Consider the following 25,106-nt stretch of genomic DNA (forward strand, 5'->3'; position numbering starts at 1 on the left):
GAAGCTAAAACCGCGCGGAGGCTGGTTGTTTCATTATGACTGTATCATTTCGGAGTTACTTGGCAACCGGCGCGACATGAAAAAAAAAAGGAATGATGATATACCAGGCTTTAAAAATGTCCCGTTTAATCGAGGGGGATCATATCAATGACCGTGATTACTACACACAATAATTGAAACGCATCCGCTCACAATGAAATTGGCACATGTCATGTCGAAAGATGATCAGGTGGTCTTTGCTGTTTGTGGGGAAGCCTTGCTTTAGGCACAGTGAAACAAAGGTTCCAAAAATTCGCAATTTGCTGTCAAAAACACGCTCCTGCAACGTTTGTCAGCGTTAAGCAAGAATCAGTGAGCTCTTTGCTGTATTATATTGCAATTAAACCGAAATGCAAGATAGTTGAAACGTGACAAATAGTCACCGCTCATTGTCATCTTCGTTTTGATTGATGACGCCGTGGTGACACGCGTGCCTGGAAACACACCGGCAGAGAGATACGCGTTCGTTTTGCACAAAAAACAGCATGGGTTGCTGGCGGTTTTCTCACAAACTGGACTCCTGAAGGGAAGGGGGCGGCATAAATCAGCTGGTGTCAGGGCTACAGACACCCACGGCTCCTTATCGCCACATGCAGGTGGACACGCTCGCAGATTGATTGGTAGATAGCCGGTTTGACGGGCAGGGCGCCATGCAGCCAGGTAGAGAAGCTGCTTCCAGGCACATGTGACGAGAATGGAGGCTCTCTGCTGGGGGCAAAGCCGCAGTTTGACCAGGCAATGAGACATTGGGCTGAAATGTAACTGTGCATTGCAAATCGATGACCAGAATGGTTGGATATACTGTAAGCCACGGCTATTGAGAAAATATTCTCAATTCTCCATGAAATGTTGATGCCATAAGACCCTTGTGATCATTTTACCTTGTGCAACTATGAGGTATGTGCAGAGGTAGGTAGTGACGAGCTACTCTGTTCGATTTACTAAAAAAAAAAAAACTTTCGGGGTGATTTGTTCTTGTCAGAGTAGTTTTAAAAGCAACACACACTTAAGTCCACTTAAGTATAACTTGGGGTGCCACGGTGTTACAATACGAAAGGTTTGAGCGAGACAGAGGGCAGACTGCTGATTGGTAGACAAGCGATTGTTGACCTTTCGCTACTGAAGACAGAGTAGAGTTGACAATATCCTAAAAACGTGGTCATAAGCATCCTAGTTGTTTCCAAGCACAATATCTGAACAGAGCACGACATGATGGTTGTGTTAATATTACATGCCAGTGCTTAGGGAACAATGCCAATAGAATTTCTGTTATGAGCAATTTCTGGGAGGGACAGTAAATCCTTGGTTCAATAGGGATTTAACATTTCCGAGATTACACAAGGTGAGAACACAATATAATGAAAAGGAAGGATGATTCATGATGGGTCAATACAACTGAAGTTGAGAACCCAAAAGCCAAGTGAGAATTTGTGAAACAGTGTTATGGATAAAAGTGTGAATGTGAGTATACATGTTTTTTTTTTTGTCTATATACCCTGCAATTGACTGGCAACCAGTCTAGCATCTTTTCCTGGTTCTTGCTGAAGTTATTATTTTATTTTATTTTTTTTACCAAATCCTACCACGAACAGACATGAAATGTTGAAACTGGGTGAAAAAAAATCATTAACAAATGTGGAATAAAAATACACATTTATTCTTAGTCAATGTAAGGGCTTCCACAATAGTATTCGCCACTGGGAATACATTTTCTGAGGTTCCTAGAGAAAGGACATTCGTATGAACCTGATTTATCAGGGAGAATTTCTCCATTTTCTTTGCCTTTTCAAGCATTTGATTTTCTGAAAAATTAAAGTAGCACCGTGTTAAAATGGCCAATTTACATTTTTCTATAATTTCTTTAAAATATCTCTCTATTACTAAAAGTAGTTGTAAATAAAGCCAGCCAGCAATGTTACGTCCTACATTATTAGATTAGGCAATCTTCAGCAACCGACTTGCTCTCAGATTTGTTAGTGGTTGTCTTAACATTCAGTGAAACATTTGGCACAGTTAATATCTACGATGGCATTCAGAAGTAACACTTGGTTCCTACTGTTCCTGGTAAATTATAGTCATGCTAACACCCCCGGTAGACAGTTGGACTATAGGCAAGGACAACACGTTCCCCTTTTTTTTCAGTCGTATGGATCTAAACAGACAGAGGCTTGTATTAGTGTCAGAGAGCATTTAGGATGCTCTCTATTACACACAGCTATGTTGTGTACCACTGCCAAGCTCGGTTTGTTTCTCCCCATCAGAGACTATTAGAGCAATACTAAGCCGATGTTCCATTCCATGGACTTGCCTGTTTTGGGTCATGCACCATAAGCAAAAAGCTTTGCTTGCACAGAAAGTTAGATACCATCTCGGCTTCCATGATATACCGCGTGCTAAATTCTCAAAGAAAACGTAGAGGGAAAAGAAAAAAAAAAAACTCTTAACATTACATCATCGCATTTGCAATCAGCCTCCATCAAGGCCTTTGGGGACCTTATGTGAATAATTTAGCATCTTTAACTTGTAAAAGTGGAGATAAAGCAGTACACCAGTTTTCCCACTTCAAGTCAGGTGTGACATGCACTTCAAAGTCAATAGAAAATGAAGCCTCCGGTGTGCCCATTCAAACTTGCACACGTCTATAACAACCTCTCCGTGCATCATGATTACTTGTAATTTATTGAGGCACGACTGTGGTGGGAAGGTAGCACTGGCTCACAGAAGGTGTGTGTGTGTGTGAAAGATGAGAGGATTGCATGAATGGAAGCAATTTTAAGGACTTTAAATATAACTCTGCTTATATATTTCACACTGCTAAAAAAAAAAAAAAGAAAATAGTCAGTACTACTCCAATGCCATGTTTTCATTTACGAGCATTGACAGAGTGAATAACCTTAATTTATATTGTTGAACTATGATTTGTTTGCCCTTCACGCCATCTGTGCCAGATAACTGAGTTTGAGCTTTGACTGAAATGAGGGTTTGTCCCACTGTGCCTTAGATGCTTCAGTATACCTCAAATTTACACAATTCCAAATAAAAACATACATCATGAGACCCATTTATGGGCCAATACTAAATTTGTGTAATTCCACTTTAGGGTAAAATCTGTATACTTTGCAGCGTTAAGGGTTTCAAATTCTTATCCCACCTTTTCTCTTGCACCACATCCATGCTGACCATTCGCCTAATGGAAGACAACTTAAGGCGTCTTGATACCTGAGTCTGTTCCCATAAAAAGCGGATATACCAGTAAGTACCCCAAGAATTGACTTACGGTAACAAAAATAAGACTCACGAAGGAAGTGGTAAGGGAATTAAAGATTAAAGACGTACTAGACTTTTAAGAAGAGCGAGTATTAAAGCTGTCACATTGCAGACAACACATCTCCAACTTCGTGACACCTAGTTAAAGAAATACAGCAAAACCCTTTTATGACATCTAAAGGCGCCCATTCCACCATTTCATTATTTAAGCCACTTCTCAGAAAGTGGTGACAATTTGGAAAAAAAAAATACTGTATATCTCGCTTTCCTTTTTGTCTTTCTCTCTCTGCCTATTCGTTTATTCATGGCATGTGAATGCTATTTTTTTCCCCACCAGTTAAACACTCCTTGAATGCCACACGCAACTGACGTGGAGAAAGTGAGCTTGTGGAAGGAAGTCTCCGGAGTTCTGTGTCGGTTTATGTATTTTCAGAGTGAGCACTTCCTAGACCTGGCTGGTTTCCTTCAAGATAAAAGGTCTGATGATTTTTGACCTCGGCTACCTGAACAAGATTTTATCGGATCGTATTCAAAATGATAGGGTTTCCTTGTCTGATTAAAAAAAAAAAAAGAATATCAGTAAACAACTCCAGTAAATGTGTCCTGTCCAAAGCAGATCATCTTTCAGTTCAATTAAATATTCTATTTGTTACTTTTCGAAATCATGCAAAAACAAGAAATAAAAGTTCTCTTGTGCAATTACAATATGTGATTACCTAAAAATTGGACAATATTTGTCAGTTTCTTTGAGCAAGCTCGAGATTCAGGCCCACAGCAGGGTGTGGATGCTTTTACCCCTTCAATTTAAATAAACCTTAAAGTTAATAGTCTGAGATATGGAGTGCTCTAAAGTATTTTTGCAGCTACTATTACCATAGCGACATCCTCCCCTGCAATATTAATTTGTTCTTAAGTAGTCCAGGAAAGTGCTTGTCAACAGATAAGTGTTTTTTTTTTTTTTTTTCACCTGAAAAAATAGATCTTTGTCACAGTCATTAGCATTTCACTCAAAAGCACCACGTTTCCAGAAAGTTCAGCTTTTCATTATATCTTGGAAAAACTGTATATACGTATAGGTATATAATATGCTGTATACTGTACATTTTCAATATAATACTCACAATCAAACGATAACAATACAACAGCTGTTTGAAAACTTCAGTCTCAGTGTTTGAAACATTATTCATTGCTCTAATTACATTGTGCAAATGTACCAAATGTTGCGGTGAGTGAGCCTGTCCAAGGCTGCAAGTTATAAATTGAAAACGGAAAACAGAAAAGAGATTCAATCATTCCCACCACCCGGTGGGTGAAATGTTGAAATGGCACATTGAATTATCACCGATGATTTTATTTGCCCGTGGCCGTACATGACGCTTTGTGCATGCTTGTGTGCTCTTGTCTTCATCTCTACTTAATATACATTTCATTGAGTTCAAGAATTTAAGATGGACTCTCTTCTCTTTTTGCCAACACAATCCGTGCCTCCGTTGCTCTTCAATCTAACAGTCGGATGGCCCATGCGAGTGAGTCCCTCGTGGCCAAGCGACCAGGCTGCCAGAAACCTATGACTAGCCATGTTCTAAAAACATCGTGCAGCAACCAAAGCATGGCAGGATGACAGATCGTGCCTTCAATGTACAGTGACAAACAAATTAGCGCAAAGATGCTTCTCGCTACCTTCCAGATGTGCCGGGCTCCGTGATATGGAACAGCCGGTGAAAAAGTGGCCTCGTCCCATCTGTGCTTTGTCTAAACCAACAGCGCAGTGGTTTGCGTGGAACAAAAAAAAAAAAAAAAAAGTGGGAATTAGTCAGATTAGATCTGTCATAATGGACACTTGATTTCACAGGATGATGAGGAATACACTTTTCCCATACTTTTGGGATTACATTTATGCAAATTTAGAGTGTTGTAATAGGGCGGCACAGTGGTACATTTGGATAGGGCATCTGCTAGCCACACGCCTAGCGACACTTTGTAACCCTATCAGAATCCTGAAGAAAGTTATTTCCAGAAAAGTTGCGATCACAATAACATCTTGGCAAAGAGCATTCATGTAGATCTGGGTTCTTCAATCCTGTTCCTCGAGGGCCAGTGTCCTGCCCGTTTTCCATCTCTCCCTGCTGCAACACACACCTTATTCAAATGAACAGGATCGTTATCCAGCTTCTGCTGACCTTGCTGATTAGCTGCTCATTTGAATCCGGTGTGTTGCAGCAGGGACAAATGGAAAAGAGGCAGGGCACAGGCTCTCAGGAACAGGATTGAAGACCCCTGATGTAGATTGTATTAAGTGTATCCAATAACCCAAAACTCACAAACTGACATAATAATAATTTAAAAAAGGAAACAAGCCTGAAACACAGCCAGCAGAAATTGCTGAAAATACTTTTTTTTTTTTACTATTATTATTATCATTATTATTTTGTGAAAACTGTGATCAATGGAAGGCCAGGGCCAATGTAGCATTTACAGGGCCCCTCGTAGGTCTTGGTGGAATTCTCTTGAGTATCCTTTTTGACGTTCTGAACATGAATATATGATGTGAGAAGAGGAAGTAAGTTATGCGCGTTAAAGAGGAGCATGGCCATATTTCCTATCCAAGCGATGGTGTCGATGACAATGCTGTGCATGTTGAGGGTGCCACGGGAGCGAGAGGGAGATGTGCAACAAAACACTGAGCGGCAGAGACATCACTGACCTGCTTTGTGTCATTACGACAAAGACTTATCTTCTTGGCTGTGCTTTGTAAATACGCCAGAGTGCTTGTTATCAAGTGAGCGAGGCAACAAACTTGATCCAGGTTTGAGTCCTCAGCTTCTTCCGATTACTTGTAAATGAGTCATTCTCATGGATGACAGCCTACATTAATAATGTATTTTGTTAAGCAGGAAAAGGAGTGTGCATTACATCTGCCACTTATCAGGGACAGATCATGATTTGATTTGTGTTCCCGTTGGCTTTTTACTACCAAAAGGACTGGGGCAAAAAAATTAAATAAAATACTTGCCTACTTTCTTCATGGGCAATTTGATATTTCTACTGCAGGTTTGCTCATTTTTAAGATGCACCTTCACTTTTTCCCATAAGTCTTTTTGGCATTGTAGCGCACTATTCTTGAGATCCCTCTATTCTTTTGCTAAAAGCTTTTGCTTTCACATCATCCAAGAGGCAGAATACTTTTACTTTACATGGCCAGATGCGCAACATAAAAGAAACATGGTGTGAAAAATTCATACTGTATTGCTATTTCGACCACCATATTTCTACATTGCACATGTGACATTAAAAAGCTTTTATCATACAATCTTCTTAAAGTTTGTTCTTATCTGAAACCAGGCACGACACTCTAAGGTGTTCGTTGACTGTGCTGTCAAAAAAAAAAAAAGCACATGAAACTGTTGACCTTTGCACAGTGCCCTGGGCCGGCTTTAGACAGTTTTACCTCGGGTGGCAAAATGTTCAGTTGGGAGGGCGGAGGCTTTTCTCAACGTACAAGCCACAAACATATAGTAGCTGTGTTTTGTTCTAAATAAACATGAATGTAGTGACCAACAGCTCCCGTAAGCCTTGGAAGACGTTATAATGTATGGTTTTCAAAAGTCGCTTTTATTGTACCGGTTCCACACCAGGAACTGCCTTGATCAGCCCTGAGTGGTTGCTTTTCCCTTGTACTTTTTCAGGGCGGTGTGATTACAATTTAACTGCTTTTCAGAACTTCCTTCGAGGTGGTTCTAAAATGCTGTCATCTGATTGGCGGATAGATCTAGGTGTATCTTAAGTGATGGTGTAACTCAGCCGCATTGGCACATTTCCAGGTTTCATTCTAGTGAGCAATAGTCGTCCGCCAGCTGTCGCCAGATTAGAAAAATACAGTACATTATGACACACAATTGCGTTTTACAGCCATACTTAACCGTATTTACAATTTCATACATTTCTAATTCACTATGAATGAGAGATGGTGGTGAGCTTTGCGTGCTAAGAATGGCTAAAAACAAACCAATAGACTATTCTGAAGCGCCCTGATCTAAATTCTATTGAAGATACTGTCTGTGGAAGGAAATGAGACATGCAGTCTGGAAAAGTCACTGTATGGTAATGCCAATGACTGTCACATTTTCTTTTTTGGGAGAGTTAGATGTTATTTTAGAAACTTACATATTTTACATAAATATTATAAATATTTTCCCCAATAAAAAAAAACATGGGGATTTCACACACATTTAACGGTTCGCAATCCTCAAAGGTTTTCATGCATCGCTTTTAACGTGATTAAGTGAGAAGCAAAACCTGCCAACCACAAACCCCTGTTTAAAAACAGAATTAAAAAAGAAAAAGGTAATCAAAGCCAATAAATATTTCTATATTTTATACTTCTGCAGCACAAGAAGTGCTGTCATGACTTCCAGTTCCAGACACCATGTGTGCTCCCTTCTATTCTTCACTCTAAAAACACCTGGGTCAAAAACGGAGCAATCCACTAGTTGGTTCAATTTGACCCACCTTTTTGGGTGTACAAAACAGCCCAATTTTGTGGGGTTGCTTTGTACAAAACGACCCATTTTTGGGGTCGTTTTTTGCAAAAACAACCGAGAAAGTTGGGTCAAATTGACCCAAGTAGTGGATCAGTCAAATTTTGACCGAAATTGGGTTATTTTTAACCCAAATGTTTTTAGAGTGTTAAAAGTCAAATATATCCTGGCAAGGCAGTGTCGCAAGGAATGACTAGGACTTCTTCATCTCTATTGTGATAAAAGTGTACCTGAAAGACACTTAGCACCACATTTCAGAAGTGTTCAAAAGACTCGGAGTCTTTGTGACAAAAATCAAAGCAGCCTCTTATTTAGTGGTTCAGTGACTCTCAGTATACAGTTTGCAGAAAAACATGAAGAAGAAGAGTGTGGCAGCAAAGAGCGAGACAGAGAAGAATTCAGTCAATGATTTCCCCCCAGCCTGTTTCAGTAGTGTCTGCCTTCACTCATCTGACCCATTCATTATGCTGAGCCATGGGGAAATCTGATTGGGCTCATTACCCTCTCCTCACAACTGATACAGGAAGAGCAAGGAGTCATTCACATGGTGAATGGACACACATCAAATTGTTGTCACTATCAGGAGCCTGTGACCACGTGCCAAGGCTCTCCTCCGCTTCTCCGACTTTGCTGGAAACAAACGAGTGTCATCGCGTCCGTCTGTGTCACGCTGTGCGCCGAGGGGATGGACGCAGTGAGCTGAGACTTTATTGGCATGCATTGTCTCCGTCGTTCAGGCCGCTGATGAATGAGAAGGAATGGGTGAGAGATACTGTGAAGGGCACACAAGGCAACAGTGTCCACGTCAGGCGTGACACGTTGATGAACTCTGCACCACGGGAAGGCTTTGCGGTCAGACTTTACCGTAGAAATTTGTTAATCTGTAATGTACAGTCACATTTTTGATGTGAACACTTTAACTGATAACAACTGTCACAATATTCTATAGCAACAATTAGGGCGGGATACTACTTTATTTTAAAACGGATTTTTTTTTCTACTGTTGTGTACAGAGTCACTTACTGCATACCCAAGGCAGGCAGGGGTAAAGTTTGACTAAGAGCATTTATTTAAAAACATAGATATTAAATATATGAATGGCACTACATTGACAGAAATGAGATGAGCTCAAATTTGCTCTTTCCATCTGAGCCTACACATATTCAAAACGGTATCAGCTATACAGGCAACCATTAGCACCATTATATTATTGTGCGAGTTCTGTATTGTCTATTTAAATTTATGAGGTTGAAAATATACTGTGCTTCAATGGGAAAATCAATCACCCTTCACACTGTTAACCACTAAAAGAACCCGCCTTTGCTGTTGTACGTAGCCCGCTCATAAATCAAACATGTGCTTGTGCCAGCACTTCATAAAGCTGTGAAATGACGATCAGTGGTGGCATTTCAGAGATGACCTCTAAACTGCACAGCTCTCCATTGTATAGTTGATTCAGCATCAGTTAGTGGGAAACATAATATTTTCTGCTCCGTGGCTACTTCCTCAGACATTTCAAATGAACGGTGGGCTCAGTTCTTCTCACTGTCAGTATTCAGTGTGAGAAGATCCTGAGACTGTGGCAATCCTGAACAGAAATCGTTTTCTTTTTCTTACAGTATGGGACTACTCAATTGGTGGTAACGTGTACTAAGTCTTGCAACGGCATCTTGATACTGATCCGTGTCCACTCGTGCCATGCAACCACTGATCATGCATTTGTTTTTTGTTTTTTGCCATTTTATACCTACATTTTATTTAATGTAACTTAAAACGGCAACAATGGCTGGACCACTCCTTGGTCAGAAGTAGTCCTAGGCCTACTATTTTTGCAGTACTGTGTACATTCATTGGGGAGAAAAAGGGCTTAACGGAGCATGTTGAAATACACTGATGGTGGACAATGTCTGCACTTCACACACAAATGTTTGAAAAGTAAAATGGTTAAACCTTAAAATTGTCCATCTAATAGAGGTTGTTTATTTGGGGAGATTTTAGTTTCACATTACATTGGTACAGATTATAAAAGATTCCTATGTTGTGATTCCTGTGATGACAAGTGACCAGTCCAAGATATACCCCGCCTCTCACCCAAAGTCTACTGGGATAGGCTCCAGCACACCTCGAGCCTAATGAGGAAAAGCAGTATAGGGAATGGATAGATGGATGTTGTGATCCAGTTTTGGTTTACAGTATTTTCCTGTCTCCTGTCCATGCCTTCCCAGTTTGCTCGTTACTTGTCTCCACCTGTTCTCCTCCAGCCACCTTGACAGCGTCGATTGCCTCATTCCTCCCTCCCCCACTGCTTTGCTCGCCTCTTCTCACTTCATGCCCCCTTCTGCTACATGTTTAAGAATGATTGTCCATCATGGCTTTACCCAGCTATGAGGCTTCATATGGCTGTATTACGGTTACTTTTTGTTCCTTCCCAGAAAGGCATTTACATTGTAAGCGTATTTTAATAGAAAGCGTGACACAGTGTTACAAAATACATCTATGACATGGCTCGCTTCTACATTTCCATACATGAGCTTGCAGTACAGAGGTCCAGAAGGGCAAAAAGTCTCAATATTGGACTAGTAGAAGAGAAACCGTGTTTCAGGTAGACTGGTAGGGTGGTGCAAATGTTTCTCCATGCAACATAATGGATACAAATCCAGACACATTTAGTTTGAGGTTGCCCAGGGTTGATTCTCTCGTGAAAGTGTACCATTGCCCCTCAAAGAAATGCAATTGAATGAATGAAAATAAATCTACTTGGATATTTAAAAGTGATTGGTGCTTGTACTCCAGATGTAATAGCAATTAATGTAGCCTCTTCTTTTATAGCTGGTGCACTAAACCCTTATATTTCAGAGCCGGATGGGACCTTGGACTTGGCAGAAGCAGATGAATTGGTGGCGTTGCCCTTCACCTTACTATCCAATGCAGGGCCAAGTGTGAAAGGAAGCTTGATTGCCAATTACTGGTCAATAGTGTCTTCCTTAGTAGGAACATTTGTCAGCCAAAATTGTGTACATTTGGAAAAAAATGTGAGCAAATCATCTTGACTACATGTAATTCTAAGAAAACTCCTAACACGGAAAGCCATGTTTTACTAAAGGCCTGATAAACAAGTATAGACTGATTTGGAAATGGTCTAAATAATGGTGATCCAGGGAGTCATTTAGTTTAAAATTGCTGCTTGTATTTGGCTTTTGGCCATAATTAGGTCAGAATGCAAAAGGCTGTATTGTTATGTTGGCCCATAAGGACCAGCACAATTTCAACCTCTGTGCTTAGCGCATATCAGTGTGTGTCAGTGACTCATTTAGCCTCTCGAGTGCTGTTGAGCTGTGATGAGAGCAAGAGCTCACCGAGGGCCAATCTCATTCACAACCTTATGCTCTTATTCAAACATGTTTATTGCACTGTAATGTTGCACCGAATTATGCAGCATTTAGCTATGTGAAATTTAGCTATGTGAAAAGTCCGAGACTACCTCAATTTAGTCTCACCTCTTATCCTCCCAATTCAAGTCATAATCCTGCAAAACGTCCCTATCCTTCCCTCGCCTAGAAATCTCTTTTATTGATGATTAACTGATGTTCCAAACACAGAAGGAGTGTAATTAAGGAGCCAGACTGGTCTGTCAATTCGGTTCAGTCCTGCATGAAGAGCACCAAACTAAGTGTTTGCTCTAATAGGGCTTCAAACTGCAAACAGCACGCGTACCTGGACAACAGGGGGTCCCTGGGGACAACAGGAGAGAGCAGCTGCCTTTAAGTTAGCTCTAATAAGAAGGGAAGTTTATCACCAAAAGGGAAGGGTCTGTGTGTTCATGTTCAAGCGTGAAAAAAAAGACCTCATATGTATAATCACATAAGCTGCATTTCTGTGTTTGGTCCAATACTTATCAAGGCTTTTAATCAATTGTACTATCAAAATCTTTCCAGCGCTGCCTTGCTCATGTTGACTGTGCATGTCCTTTGTCTCACCTCCAGAGAAAGTCAGTATGCTGTCGGCATTGATCACTCCCTTCAAGTACATAAGCCCTGGGACCAGCAGCACAGAGGACGAGGACAGTTTAAGTAAGATAATGTTGCTTTTCTCTCATTCTCTTATTTGGCGGCTATAGAAATAATTAGACTGTCACCATTTGGACCAAAATGTCTGGTCTAAAAGTGATCCTGAAACATTATATTTCAATCAGTCAATCAGGCAAAATAGCAACACTACACACCCCATCAAATGTGTAAAATGAGTTCTTGTCTATAAGGACATAACAATGCAATCTTTGGGCAAGATTGAAACATTTTTGTTAATTTCCTATCAGTAATGCAATACACCATTTTGGAACTGGATTTGAAGAGCATATCACAGACACTAGCTCTCATGGAGGATAGAAGTGTGAAATAAAGCAGAGCACAGATTGTCCTCGCATCCTTTCTCACCGCGCCTGTTACTGGTGGAATCCCCACCCCCGTTACAAATAGGATTTTTACTTTGCATTGGCCCCTGTGGCCAATGTCTCACTTACAACAAGGATTTCCAACCAATTTATAGGCAGATTACAGAATGATTTGGCAGATAGCATCCCCATTTTAAGGGATTTGTATTTTAAAACACTTAAATATCACCAAGCCCTGTGGAATGGGATTGGTTCATTATCGTTTCATTGTATATCGAGTTGTTCAATCCGCCTGCAGAGATTTTCTAGGTCCGTTTTGTTCGGCAGAGATTAAGTACATTCTTTGTCTTCAGGTACCAGCAGTGCAGAGGTGAAAGAAAACCGCAACATTGATAACTTGGAGGCTCGCTCCTTAGCATCTGCGGAGTGTCAATCACTCTTCTGCTCTGAGTCTGCAAGAAGTGGGAGTTCTAGCCTGAAGAGGAAACGGCCTCTGGAGGAAGACAACAACGGTCACTTGAGCCAACTCCGTCTGATCTATAAGAAACTGTCCTGGTCCGAGGCACCGAAGAATGCTTTGGTTCAGCTCAATGAGCTCCGGCCAGGTCTTCAGTATCGCATGGTTTCACAAGCGGGTCCAGTCCATGCCCCTGTTTTCTCCATTGCCGTTGAGGTTAACGGATTGACCTTTGAAGGATCGGGTCCCACAAAGAAGAAAGCTAAGATGAGGGCTGCAGAACAAGCCCTTAAATCATTTATTCAGTTCCCCAATGCTCCTCAGGCCCACCTAGCCATGGGAAACATCTCAAACCCATCAGCTGACTTTACCTCAGACCAAGCTGGCTTCCCTGACACTCTTTTCAAGGAGTTTGAATCTTCCCCATGCTCTGCTGGCCTCACCTTTTGTAGTTCAGAAGCAGAAAGTCAGCTCTTATCAAGTGAGCTACTCAGACATGGACGCTTGCTTCGCCATACCTTGGACCTGATGGTACAGGCTCAGCAAAGGTTAGGCGGAATTGTTCCAGAGCCAAATGCACCCAAGAGTCCTGTGGTGCTGCTCAATGAGCTCCGTCCGGGGCTGCGCTACGCCTGTCTTTCTGAGCGAGCCGAGGGCAGGCGGCTGCGTAGCTTTGTGATGGCAGTACGAGTGGATGGACGGATTTTTGAGGGCTGTGGTCGCAGCAAGAAGATGGCCAAGACCCAGGCAGCCCAGTGTGCTCTTGAGGCCCTCTTCAATATCAGGACAGCCCCCGAAGGCAGGTTGGGTCTCAAAACCAGCAGGAAGATATGCCCTCATTTACCCCAGGTGAGTACAGAATTTGTTTGCGTAGCTAGGTTTCTTTGGAACACACTCAAAATGTACAAGGTACTGTAATGACCAAAACAGCAGTCATGCAGCTTAAAGCCAAACATACTGAAGAAATAATTTAAAAAGACAAGGGATGTAAAGTACAGTGGAAGCTCTATGATCAAACACAAACCATTTCAGGAAACAGATTGGCCTCATTTTTCCCAGGCTACCGATTGATGCTTAAACCCATTCTATCTGTTAGTTGGCCTTTTTGTCATGCATTTGAAGGCACAAAGCAAATGAAACAAAATCCCCGTCAGGACATATTTAAAAGGGTTTGGCAATTTTGAAAATTGTGTTATGGCCTTACAGCCACGACAAGCATAAATTCATTCTCTTGCTTGGATCTGATTGAAAAGCATCGCAAAAGTAGACAAACAAAACACTGAGCCTATGTCATGGTCATTTACCCAGATCCCCAAATTGCAATCAGAGCGAGGAAACTAGTTTTTGAGGAACATGAGGAAATTGGAAGTCACTTGCAAGATTGTCTGGCACCTGTTGATACTATTCTAAACTTAATTTCAGCTGTAGAATTCCATCTAAAGAAAACTACCCTAATTACATTTTCAGACTGATTTATTTTGTTGTTGGGAAACGTTAAAGCTTATTATTGGCAACTGAAAAAAACATATATTCTTTTGTATTCTTTTGCATTCTCCCATCTTTGTGGTGATGCATAATTGTGCTTCAGACCTATATAATCAGTGAACACAGTTTCATCCACAGTTGTAACCAGTAAAAGGATAAATAAAACAGCACACTTCATTTCTTGTATACCATAGTCTGCCAGACGAAAGTCTTTTCTTGAAGGCTTTTATTGACACTATTGTGTCAGGCGCATGTTGTGTAGTATTAACATCCTTTTCCATCCTTGAAGAAATAAACTGGCAAGTGTCCTTCCCTGGAGCATGACATCAACCTAGCAAACCTGCACGTTTGCCTTGGAGAAACTTTTTCCTTTCTCCCTTCCGCCACGGTGTCTAAAGCGATTTTAAGAGGATTTGCCGCACCAGTTTAGTTCCAGAGAGCACTCTTTTGTGGAAATTTCTTGAAAGTCAGGCGCACTGTCTGCCAGACTCTCGGGTTATTCATTTCAAATGCTAAAGCAGAAAGGAGAAAAGTTCAACAATTTAGGTACATGCATGTGGGAATAATTGTGGCGTGTTTGGAATTTGTGTTCAAGTGCTGCTTGCAGTCAAGCACAAATACTTTTGCTCTATTTTTGTGAAGCAATTCCGATGCCAAACGCTGATTGCATGGGCAATGGGTGACTGTCCTGCAGATGAGATGTGAAATCTGTGCTTGGATGCCAGCTGTAGTGTCGGAGGCGTCATGGTGCTGTGCCATTTATGGTTTTGGTGAGCAATTTAGTTGATGGTAATCATTGTAATGTTGCTTGATTGAAATCTGAATTTGACTGTTATCAGAAAGAAATGTCTCATTTTCAACACAGCACCAAGAATGGAATTAATTGAAGCAGTTGAATCAGAGAGACATGATTACAGTACCTTCTTTCACACAATTTTATGTTTGGTTCTAATGTACACACATTTTGTCCAATATCACATATAATGAGTATACTGAAAGTACAACTTTACGAGGTAAGATCTCATTACATTTACCAGCGTTTGGGTTGTATTTTCCTGATTTTCTGAGACTGAGAAACAGTAATATATGGACATCATATAAGACAATAATGGATCAAATTTTCCATTTATCAGTATCCCGGTTCAATTCAAATTGGTGTTTAAACTGTCCTTTTAATCACGCAGTTAACATTTTGATATCATGACACCAAAATACCACAGACACACAAAACAGAATATCACATTAATTTTTTTGTGAGCAGTCTAATTGATGGCGAAAGCAGACAGTGTCCAATCACTCTAGGCTTGTCCATAAACTGCTTTGGTAACACTGCAGGGAGTTAATGTTATGGGTAGAGCTGCGGTAGAGCAGGTCAGGGAAGGATTATACCCTTGGCCAGGCATTAACCCCGCCAACCACTTCTTAAAATCAAGGTCCAATTTGCCTATTAAAATACCTTTAGTCTTTACAATGAGAAAGTGTTGAAGTAATCCCGGCACCTATTTCGCCAAGTGGAATGATTAGCCTTCTGTTCGGGCCATGATTGGCCATTTAATCCCCCATTTCTGTCCCAACGCAGTGCAGTGTTGCCATGTCGCCTGAGTTTGAAACATGTGTGCAGTGGCAGAGAGAGAGCAGGTGCAGGTGCTTGTAGAAGGACAGCACAGAGGTTAGTGGTCAGGATGCTGCACTCTGCCACCTTGGATTAAGGTTCATTTGATTAGGGAAATGTGCTCTGCAGCCGAGCTGAATGACAATTAAGGTTAATGAAGATGAAAGTGAAGAAAGAAAGCATAAAAAGGCCGCAGGTTCAAAGCAGGCAGTGTTATAGTTTATGTAAACAAAGCGTTACAGAATACTTGTATTGGTCGTGATATCATCTAAGATGAAATGTGACAAAGTGATTTGATTCACTTAACTCCTCACAGATAGAGAAGGCTACAAAATGTTCAAGTGGAGTAATTTCTCTGCCTCCAGCACAGCAAATTAAATATGATTTGAGACGTGTGAAGGTGACCCCTGTCAGGAGGCGGGTCTTCAACAGATTGCTTTCTTTGTCTAATCTCTCCCACTTCTAATCTGTCTCACTATAAACAGCTGTGACAGGCTGATCATTAATTAATATTGCCACAACAAATTTGAGACAGTGATCGAGCCAAGCCGCCCGTTTAAAAAAAATAAATAAATAGATAAATAGAAAAAAAAACACCAAGTCACAGAGGGAGAAGGTGTGAACTACACATTCGAGAGGACTTCATTACCAGTGCTGCGAGTGTTACAACCACAGCATGTGGACAGTGATGGCAGCAGATCAACACTATGTGACTACCACCACAGCACACCGTCCTCTTGGGATCAGCTGTGATTAACACCCTAAGGTTGTAGTGCAAATAGCCTGCGAACTATTTGGAGACGTCCTCGGTTTCGCCTAGTATAATGTACCTTTACATCTAAAATGGGCATTCATGCTTACAGTAGGTGTTAAAGTTAATGCGGTTTATTTTTCATCTGGTTTGGGGGTTCCAGTTTCTGCCTGAGCATGATGATAAACTCCCAATTGCCCCTGATGCTGTGTGAATGAGGCAATGGTGTTCGTGCATTGCGTGTATGTTTTAAAGGTTTAATGTTGAAGGTAAATTTCTGTCGCGTTTTACCTCAGGCATGTTTGTTTAGGTAGAATAGTTTATTTAATTTCGGCCAAGATATTGCACACAGTTTTTTTCAGGTACTCAATAATAAAAGCACAATGATATTTTGGATATGGGTCACTTGAAAGATGTCAATAGACGGTCAAAAAGATTAAACATAGGCACGTAATTGGAATGGGGTACTTAAGACCTGATGCGTAAACCCAACCTTAAATGGCTTGCGGGATCCATATCTTTTTGAGTTCACCTGTTGTACTATGGCCTTATGGGATATGAGTTTTTTTTTAGTGGAAAACACTCGACAAAGCTGAACCCACTTTAAAGTAATGGATGCGGTATTGGAAATTGCACATTTGGTGTGGAAACTGTGTATGGCTCTCCCGCGATATCCCACATTCTGACGATTAAAACAATTTAATAAATAAATAGAGATTGTTAGCCGGAGCAGTTGCTGAGTGCATCATATTAACACATGACTGGTATTTTATTGTTTGACAGCCCTCCGCATACAGCTGAAGTGCTGCTCACTACGAGGTATCACAAAATCAAAAGGTCATAAAAACAAAGCATGTGTTCATCTGCGTTAAAGAAAATTGGGGCATTAAAATTATGTTGAATTAGTTCATTAAAGTTAATTAGTCATGAACGCATGAACTTAACAGCCCCAATCAAAACTAATTATTGTCTGTGACCTCTGTAATTGATGTAAGAAAGGGGACTAACGTGACTGCCGTGTATCTATGACATTCCACCTCACTGCTTCTCACACAGTTTGCCAAATTATGTGAAAACCGCTTTCATTCGGGACGATCAGTTGCCCTTTCCACGGGCTGCATCACTCATCAATTGCCTTTTAAGGGAACGCCGAATGAAATAGTGGAGATTTGCGCGTGGGAAATTACCAAACGATGTCTTTTCATCGGAATAGCAGCACAATGTACATAGAAAGGTTAGCTTCATCCTCAACTGTCCAATAAGTATGCAAAATATGACCTATGAGGCTGCAGGCTGTTAAATCTAATGTAGCGTGTCAGCATGCAGCTTTGCGAGAAAAATCCCTTAACGAGAAGGTATCAAAATGGTTGGTCAGGTCAAGTCGCTTGGCATATAATGAAAAACGCCCCTGTGATGTGTTCCGAAGACCCGCCGCTCACCCTGAGATGTGCTATACTAAGTCTTCATTGTTTGAGACTCTCCTCCGCTCCTCCTTTCGTGCAGGGGTGCACGCCGTCTATACCTGCGTGCTCGAGCATGGCAACAGTCAATTCTCGGGAACCCCTCACACTCCATTAAAAGCACAACCAAGTTCATTACAATTTCACAGGCGCTCAGGTAGCAAATGGCGACTGATAAATCATGACTATTGGTCCAGTGTGGCTGCCGCGTATTATGTTTATCTCTAGTTGTCAGGCAGCGGAGAGGTCTGGATGCCTGGCCTTTTAATGACCTTCCAGCAGACAGCAATGGAGCCTCCTGTCACACGCGTTTGGCAAATCAGGTTGTTTGTGAAGGCAACTCACTAACATATGTACAGTAAGCGGACTGATAGGCGTCGCCATGTCATTTTAAAACACAAGTCATTAAGAAGAATACAATGCAGCGTTAAGTAGGGGAAAAGGTCATTTTCAATTCTTACCGCAAATGTATTTCGCTTCCATTGACTGATCAGGCCCACAATGAATATGCAGTCAAGCGGCATGTAGACAATCATGTACGCATGGAAAGACAGTGGATGGTCACATTTTTGTTGCCTGGTTTGATGACGGGTATTGTGCAACTCATTTTCTTCCTTCCATACCATTCCTTCAACCCTTTTGTTATGCATCTGATGTGTGTGTCAATTCCCGACACTCATCGGTACCTTGTCCGTTTTTTGCTTTCTAATGAGAGCCAAAATGTGTGTTTAGTTTCTATCAACATACAGTAATTACACTTTGTCTTTACATTCTCTAATAATTTAGAATAATCTGAGGTTATTGTTTACATTTTTATACTCTATATTCAGCAAGAAAATGACAGTTTGGCCTAAAAAAAATTTTTTTTTTTAATATCACCACCTTCAAGCCTCATCAATTTTTGGCATGTATTATCTGAGTAGTTGCTGTGCTTTATGATATAAGCATTGGTGCCGACATAAATTAATTGTAGGTCTCTGTTTTTACTATAATTAGCAGAACATATTTTTCCTGGAAAAAATACGCCGAACATGTGAAGCCTAATACATCTGCTACGTTTGTCCTGCTTTGCAAGACTAGACTAAGCCTCTCTGGGGATGATGAAATGGGTGAGTGAGGAATACAGTGTACAGAATGTGCGTGTTGGTGTGTTGCCGTGAAGGGATAAAATCCTGAATTGCAATGGGAAGATGAGGGGCAAGCTATGGGAGGGAGCGAGAGGTGAGGATGGATGGACTGCAGTAGGGGGGGGGGGGGGGAAAGAGGGAAACCTCAGCGGAACAAAAGACCTTCAGGATTAATTAGGCGTCAGATTGGTTTCAGGGCACAGTCTGGCGGGGGTTGGGGCGCATTGAGAGATATGGTGAGGCAGCAGAGAGAAAGTTTAGCATTCTGGGAAGACCTCATGTCCTCAGCCGTCATATTTCAGCCTGCCTGCCCATGAGTATACAACAGGCAGCTAGTTAGGACCTGTGCAGTGCCTGGAACTATTGACTAATAGATGGAGCACTTCTTTTTCCATCTGTGTATTTTTATATTATCCCACTGGGTAATAATGGAATGGTCATACATGTAACATGACTTTACCTTTTGGTACAAATTCAAGGAATAAATCTGTGTCAGGATATGTATTTTTGCCTTTGTCGTTTGAGTCACAATAAGGTGTTTCCCCACCCTGAGAGTCATGTTTCATCCAAACATGGTCATCCTCTATGAACCAGGAAGTAGCCTGGGAATATTCGCATTGTATGGACAAACAAATCGTGCTCCATGATCTGTGTTTTTTTTTTGTTCGCTACTCTTTCGCTGACCTTTTCTATCTTACTTTTGTGCTTCCAGAAAGTCTTTATTTCCAATGCAAGTCACAGGGATCACGTCATGATTTCAAATGTGGCCCCAGGGCGGCCTGTTAATGCTGTCGGAGTTGTTATTGTCACACAAGGATATTTGATGGCACGTCTTCCCCTCCTATACAGGAAGTGCTGAACCCTGCATGCAGATGGCAGACAACGTTGCCATGAATCATCGTAGTCAGTCATAACATTTTGTCACCACTGCAAATCTCATGATGGAGCCCAAAGTTGTTGACCGCACTCACACACTCACGGTGATAGCTGTTATACAAATAACGCTTTTTGTGTTCTTTGCTTTTGACGCCACATATTTAATTATTGGCGGCGCCATCTGTCTGTTGCCGTGCATCTCCTGCCCTCTACCCCGGAAAGAGTGTGTGAACAATGATAGTATGCATGCTGATTGTAATGGGTTGACGTAAAAAAGAAAGATGACAAAAGAGAGCATATGCATTTGTTACCGTCAATCTAGCAGTCTCCCGACTTTGCTGACGACACGTAATGGATTTGAGTAAATGTTAAAAGAGCACGGGCCATGTTTTTTTTTTTTCACATTCAAAAGGCTTTCTACACCATTTCACACATTCTTCCGTAGGCTGTGAAGTGGATAATACATTTTGTCGCATTGTTGTACCGTCCGTGTGTGTTTGGGTTGGCAGTGTGAGCGATCGCTTCTGTCAGGGGATGTTTTTAGAAGTCATATTCATCAGCAAAGAAAAGAGCAAGGCTAGTTTCTGCAAAGGCCAGGTGTAAACTTATAGCGTCTATCTGCAAGATAAACATATCATTGCTGTCGGGGGAAAAAACTTACCGCTCCCAAATGTCAGCCGAACAGCACTGCTTAGAGTTTGACAACCTGCATTTAGTTTGTCCTGGGGGTTGAAAGGTTGTCAAAAAACTCAGCTTTTCGACCACTCAAATGCAGAAAAACAAGGTACAAAACCGGAGCAGTCATCCAAAGCGTGTCATGGTCATAACCCAACAACATTGGCTAACAGTTTTGTCTGAGTCCTCGGTCCCCACAAGGACCAGACTGATGAAGTGATGTTTGAAAGGTTTCCAAAATGTAAAGTCTAAGCCAAACTATTAACAAACATTGGTGCTACTTTTAGGCTACAGGATGTTACTAGTTTGTGACAATGTGATAATCTTTATGAATAAGGTCGGGGGGTCGCGGCCGGAAGGGTACCCAGGTCAAGGGTGGAGGGTCGCGGCCGGATTGGCAAAAAAGGGCCCAGCTCTGATTTCAAGGTAAAGTTAGTTGCGATGGCTCTTCCAGTAGTTCTAATATAAATCCCGTGGATCTAAAAGTATATTTGTTTGCTCTGACAGATATCAAATATAGCAGTTTCCAGACCGAACTTCTCTGTAGGGAGGCGAACAATATTGTTGGACTGATAAATGTGTGAGAGGATACACAGTGCCGATATATGACTTTTATTAAAAAAAAAAAAAAAAAAAAAAATATTGCAACCCTGTTATAACAGCCGGGAGGTCTGTCTCTCTGACCACAGCTCCAGAGCATTATTTTTCCTGTATATTTATTATTCTATCCCAGTATCGGACTTCAAATAACCTCTCTAGTATGACTTTGGTTGTAATATTGCATGCATGCAGAACATATGAATAGAACCTTCTACTGTGTAGTGTATGCAAACACTACTTAAGGGAGTACCATTTATGAAAATGTGAACCCAGGACTTAAAAGACAAACATTCACATTGAGAACACATCTGGACAATTTAGTCATCAGTGAACATTAACATGCATATTTTGGGATGTAGGAGGTGGAGCCGCCAGTTGCCCTTCCCTTCTCTGATCTATAAATCAGACATGCTAACCTCGGGTCCTGCATGCTGCCTATTAAATACATATTTAAAGAAATGAAAACAGCCATCTGGTGAGGTACTACACTGACAGTTGCGCTCTCCCTGGAGGAATAATATACTGTGTATGTTAGTGCAAATTATGTGTTATGTAATATAATTAAGTAGTCAAGGGTGGTCCCAGTCTGCTGATGGAGAGGATAGACCAGTTGGAACTTCATCACTGATGCTTTTATTTGCTCTCATCACGACCCAGCCTCTTTTCCTTGCGCCCGCCTGTTTTACTCCTCATTCTCTTTGCTCTCTTTTGCTCTCCTCGTCTCCCCTAAGGGCAGGGTCATGTTATCTTTTCACAGGAATTCTTCTGCTGGCCGTTGGTGCATAATGTATGAGGCCTCTGGTGTGTGGTTTAAACAGTCTTGACGTTTATAAGTTGTTTGAGCCACACCGTTGCTTTTATCTTTCCCTGGAGGTTAGTCAAAAAGGGATTTGTACTTAAATCGACTGTTTTCATCTCATTATCAGGGTTCCCATTTGTCCTGGAAAACCTAGGAAACGATTGATCAATTTTCCAGTCATGTTAAACATGTTCGCGAACGAGTCGTTCTTTTGAATGGCTCTTCTTTTTTTTCCGATTTGGTTTGGTTATTTGTTAGCATTGTACAATTGTAGAAATGAACACTTTTCCAAAGCGTGGTAGTGGAATTTATTCGTTTATGTAGTGATGATTTGAAAGTCATGGAAAAGTCCTGGAAAAGAGTTGGAACCCTAATTATTTTCTGGTATACCCTGTGCCAAAACTACCTCATTAAAACAAGAAATAAAGTGAATGAATTCGTATTGCTTTATAATCAGCGTGTCTTTGGATGTTATGTTAAAATGAAATACTCTTCGGAATGTAATTTTCAATTTCAATTTACAATGTAACAATGTACTACAAACTGTCATATTTATAATGCGTTTAAAATAATTAAAAAAAAATACCTGAATGACGAGGTTGCTGTTCTTTTAGCAGATGATTTTGCTCATTTTAAATATACTATCACCATTTTTTGCATGTGTTTCTTGATTTTGTAAGTCGTTTTTGTGTAGCACAGTATCTCATTTTCTGCATGTGCAGCAGTCATGTTGAGTATTATAAAAATATATATTTAGCTATCCTATCTACTTCACAGTGCCTACAGCCAAATCAGATTATATTCCTCATCCACGACACTGATGCATATTCCTTTTTTTTTTCTCATGCTGATCTGAAAGATTTCATTTTTTAAACATAGTATACACCGAGCTTAGTTAAATTTGCTTTGTAAACATTCTGTCATCTATTGAAGTGAACTCCTCTGAGTGGGTTGATAGGGAAAGTTGGTGGACCTGGCATTCTTTTTGCATTGCAACCTAACCAAATATGTTGCCACAGATGGGCTTGGGTCTGATAGTGCCGCTCTCTGTTATAACTGGCTCTTCTTGTTTGATTATATGACTATAATTTAGACTGATAATGAGTTCCAGAGTCTGCCATGCTTAACATTTGCGGATTGTGGTCATGATTCATTGGCTGTAGTCCTTTTTTGGCTTCTGTGTTGGGGGGGGGGGCTTACATTTCCCAAATTAATGTTTGGTTTACAGCTTAAGAGCTGTACTGCGTTTGAGCAGATGTATCCAGTCAAGCGACATATGAAGTTAGTTGGAAAAGTTGAAGTAGTTTTTTTTTTTATATATATATATATGTTAGTCAGGGGTTGGGTTAGGCCCCTGAGAATATGAATTTTTCAGTTTAGTAAGACAAGTCTATGCTTTTGACTCTGGGAAAAGTTCAAGTCCAGAAAGGTGTGGTTGAATGAGTTCCCATGTGAAAGAATTGCAATTTTGAAGAAAATGCTAAATCAGCGACCTATGAAGTAGGTCTAGAGGAAATATTCGAAAGCTAGACTCCAGATCTTCTAAGTTTTATGAGACTTTGCAGAGCACCTTCATACATTGCTTATCGAATTCACTTTTTTTTGCATGTAAAATACGAATTAAGAATTTCATTTCGAGCTGTTCTTTGCAGGACTTGTGAGTTGATTTGCATAGCACAATCTGTAACAGCCAATTCCAACTGACAAGAGTCCTGTCCTGCCAATCACTTGTCTGGAAATAGACTTTTCTGGTGAGTTTAAATTTGTATTTACTCGACTGACTCTCAAAGTCCAATGAGTGCCTTTGTAGTTCACCATGCCTTTAGGATCAAGGGTCCAACGTATTGACCGTGTAGAAATAATGATCCCATTCTATGTTTCGCATCATTATAGATAAGTCGAGCCCTTGGTTCTTGGATGGAGCCGTCATTCTTGTAGATGCTCATCCTTGACTTTGATCCTTATCTCATATACCAGGCTTAACGTCCTGTTTCCACCTTTTCGAAGCTAATGAGAAATCTCGGCTTGAGTTCCGCGTTGCTTACGGGAACCTGCGGTGCGTCATTCCGCCTGCACGCTGCTCCCCTCTTACATGCACGGATGAGGTGAGCTACAGGGAAAAAAAAAAAAAAAAACCGGATTAGATCTGTCAATGCGTCTTCATACACTCTGTACGTTTGTTCCCGCTCCTGAAGATCAAGCGCGTGGATTTAAAGGGAGCAGCCTCTCACTATGACAATGGCCACCTGGTGCAGCCTGGTGGCTTGCTGTGACTGACGTGGGCCCCACTGCTCAGAGGGAAAGTCTGTTCCATAGGCGGCAAGGCCAAGTGGCTATCGTGCAATAAACATTTGATTCGGGAAAAATAATGCATAGAGACAGACTGTACACATGCGCATGCAACGTTCAGTATATTTACAGCCAATACAACCATTTGTAATGTACTGACGAAGAAAGGCACCACTGATGGGCTATGAGTGAAGGTCATGTGATTGAGATAGTACAGCAAACTATGTCTGTAACCTGATTAATTTGTGAACGTAAATCAGCGCCCTCATTGCTCTTTTAACATCAAGGCGATAACACGAGGACTGAGCTGCGACAGAACAGAAATACCGAAAAGGATCTTGCGACACAGATCCAAAGGCCAGCAAAAGTGACAAGAATACCGCGTGCCACGCGGAGAACAAACAAGATGGAAATATTTCCCATTGCAAGGAGACTTGGCTTTACATTCTCAAAAGTCACCGAAGGCAACGCTTCCACCAAATGAATAGATGATATTTCAAAAGCCTCTTGATCGGCGTCAGACGCGGGACGGTGAGAAGGAAAGGTGGGCTTGGCGCTGGGGGGGGGGGGGGGGGGAGTGGAGTGGGAGTGAAGATATCCAAGCAGAGGGCAGACACTATTAAAACTCAGGAGAATGAATTGTTAAATAGCTCTATAAAGAAATATAAGACATGGCCCCATTTTATGCTGCCTTGGCCACTCTGCAGGCAGGTGATAAGAGTGTGTTGGGTTAAAAGTGTG

General features: G+C 41.2%; 1 protein-coding gene across 1 annotated transcript in view; it reads left to right on the forward strand.

Moving 5' to 3' along the window:
* adarb2 (adenosine deaminase RNA specific B2 (inactive)) overlaps nucleotides 1-25,106 on the forward strand; it is a 137,917-nt gene that overhangs the window by 87,302 nt on the left and 25,509 nt on the right. Inside the window, exons 4-5 of the mRNA XM_086021266.1 lie at nucleotides 11,828-11,914; nucleotides 12,588-13,540. Coding sequence (XP_085877392.1) covers nucleotides 11,828-11,914; nucleotides 12,588-13,540 — 1,040 coding nt within the window. The remainder of the gene's footprint in view (nucleotides 1-11,827; nucleotides 11,915-12,587; nucleotides 13,541-25,106) is intronic.

The sequence above is a fragment of the Filicampus tigris genome, chromosome 21 (genome assembly GCF_054856515.1).
Source record: "Filicampus tigris isolate MCC_2025a chromosome 21, RoL_Ftig_1.0, whole genome shotgun sequence".
In the NCBI taxonomy this organism is placed as follows: domain Eukaryota; kingdom Metazoa; phylum Chordata; class Actinopteri; order Syngnathiformes; family Syngnathidae; genus Filicampus; species Filicampus tigris.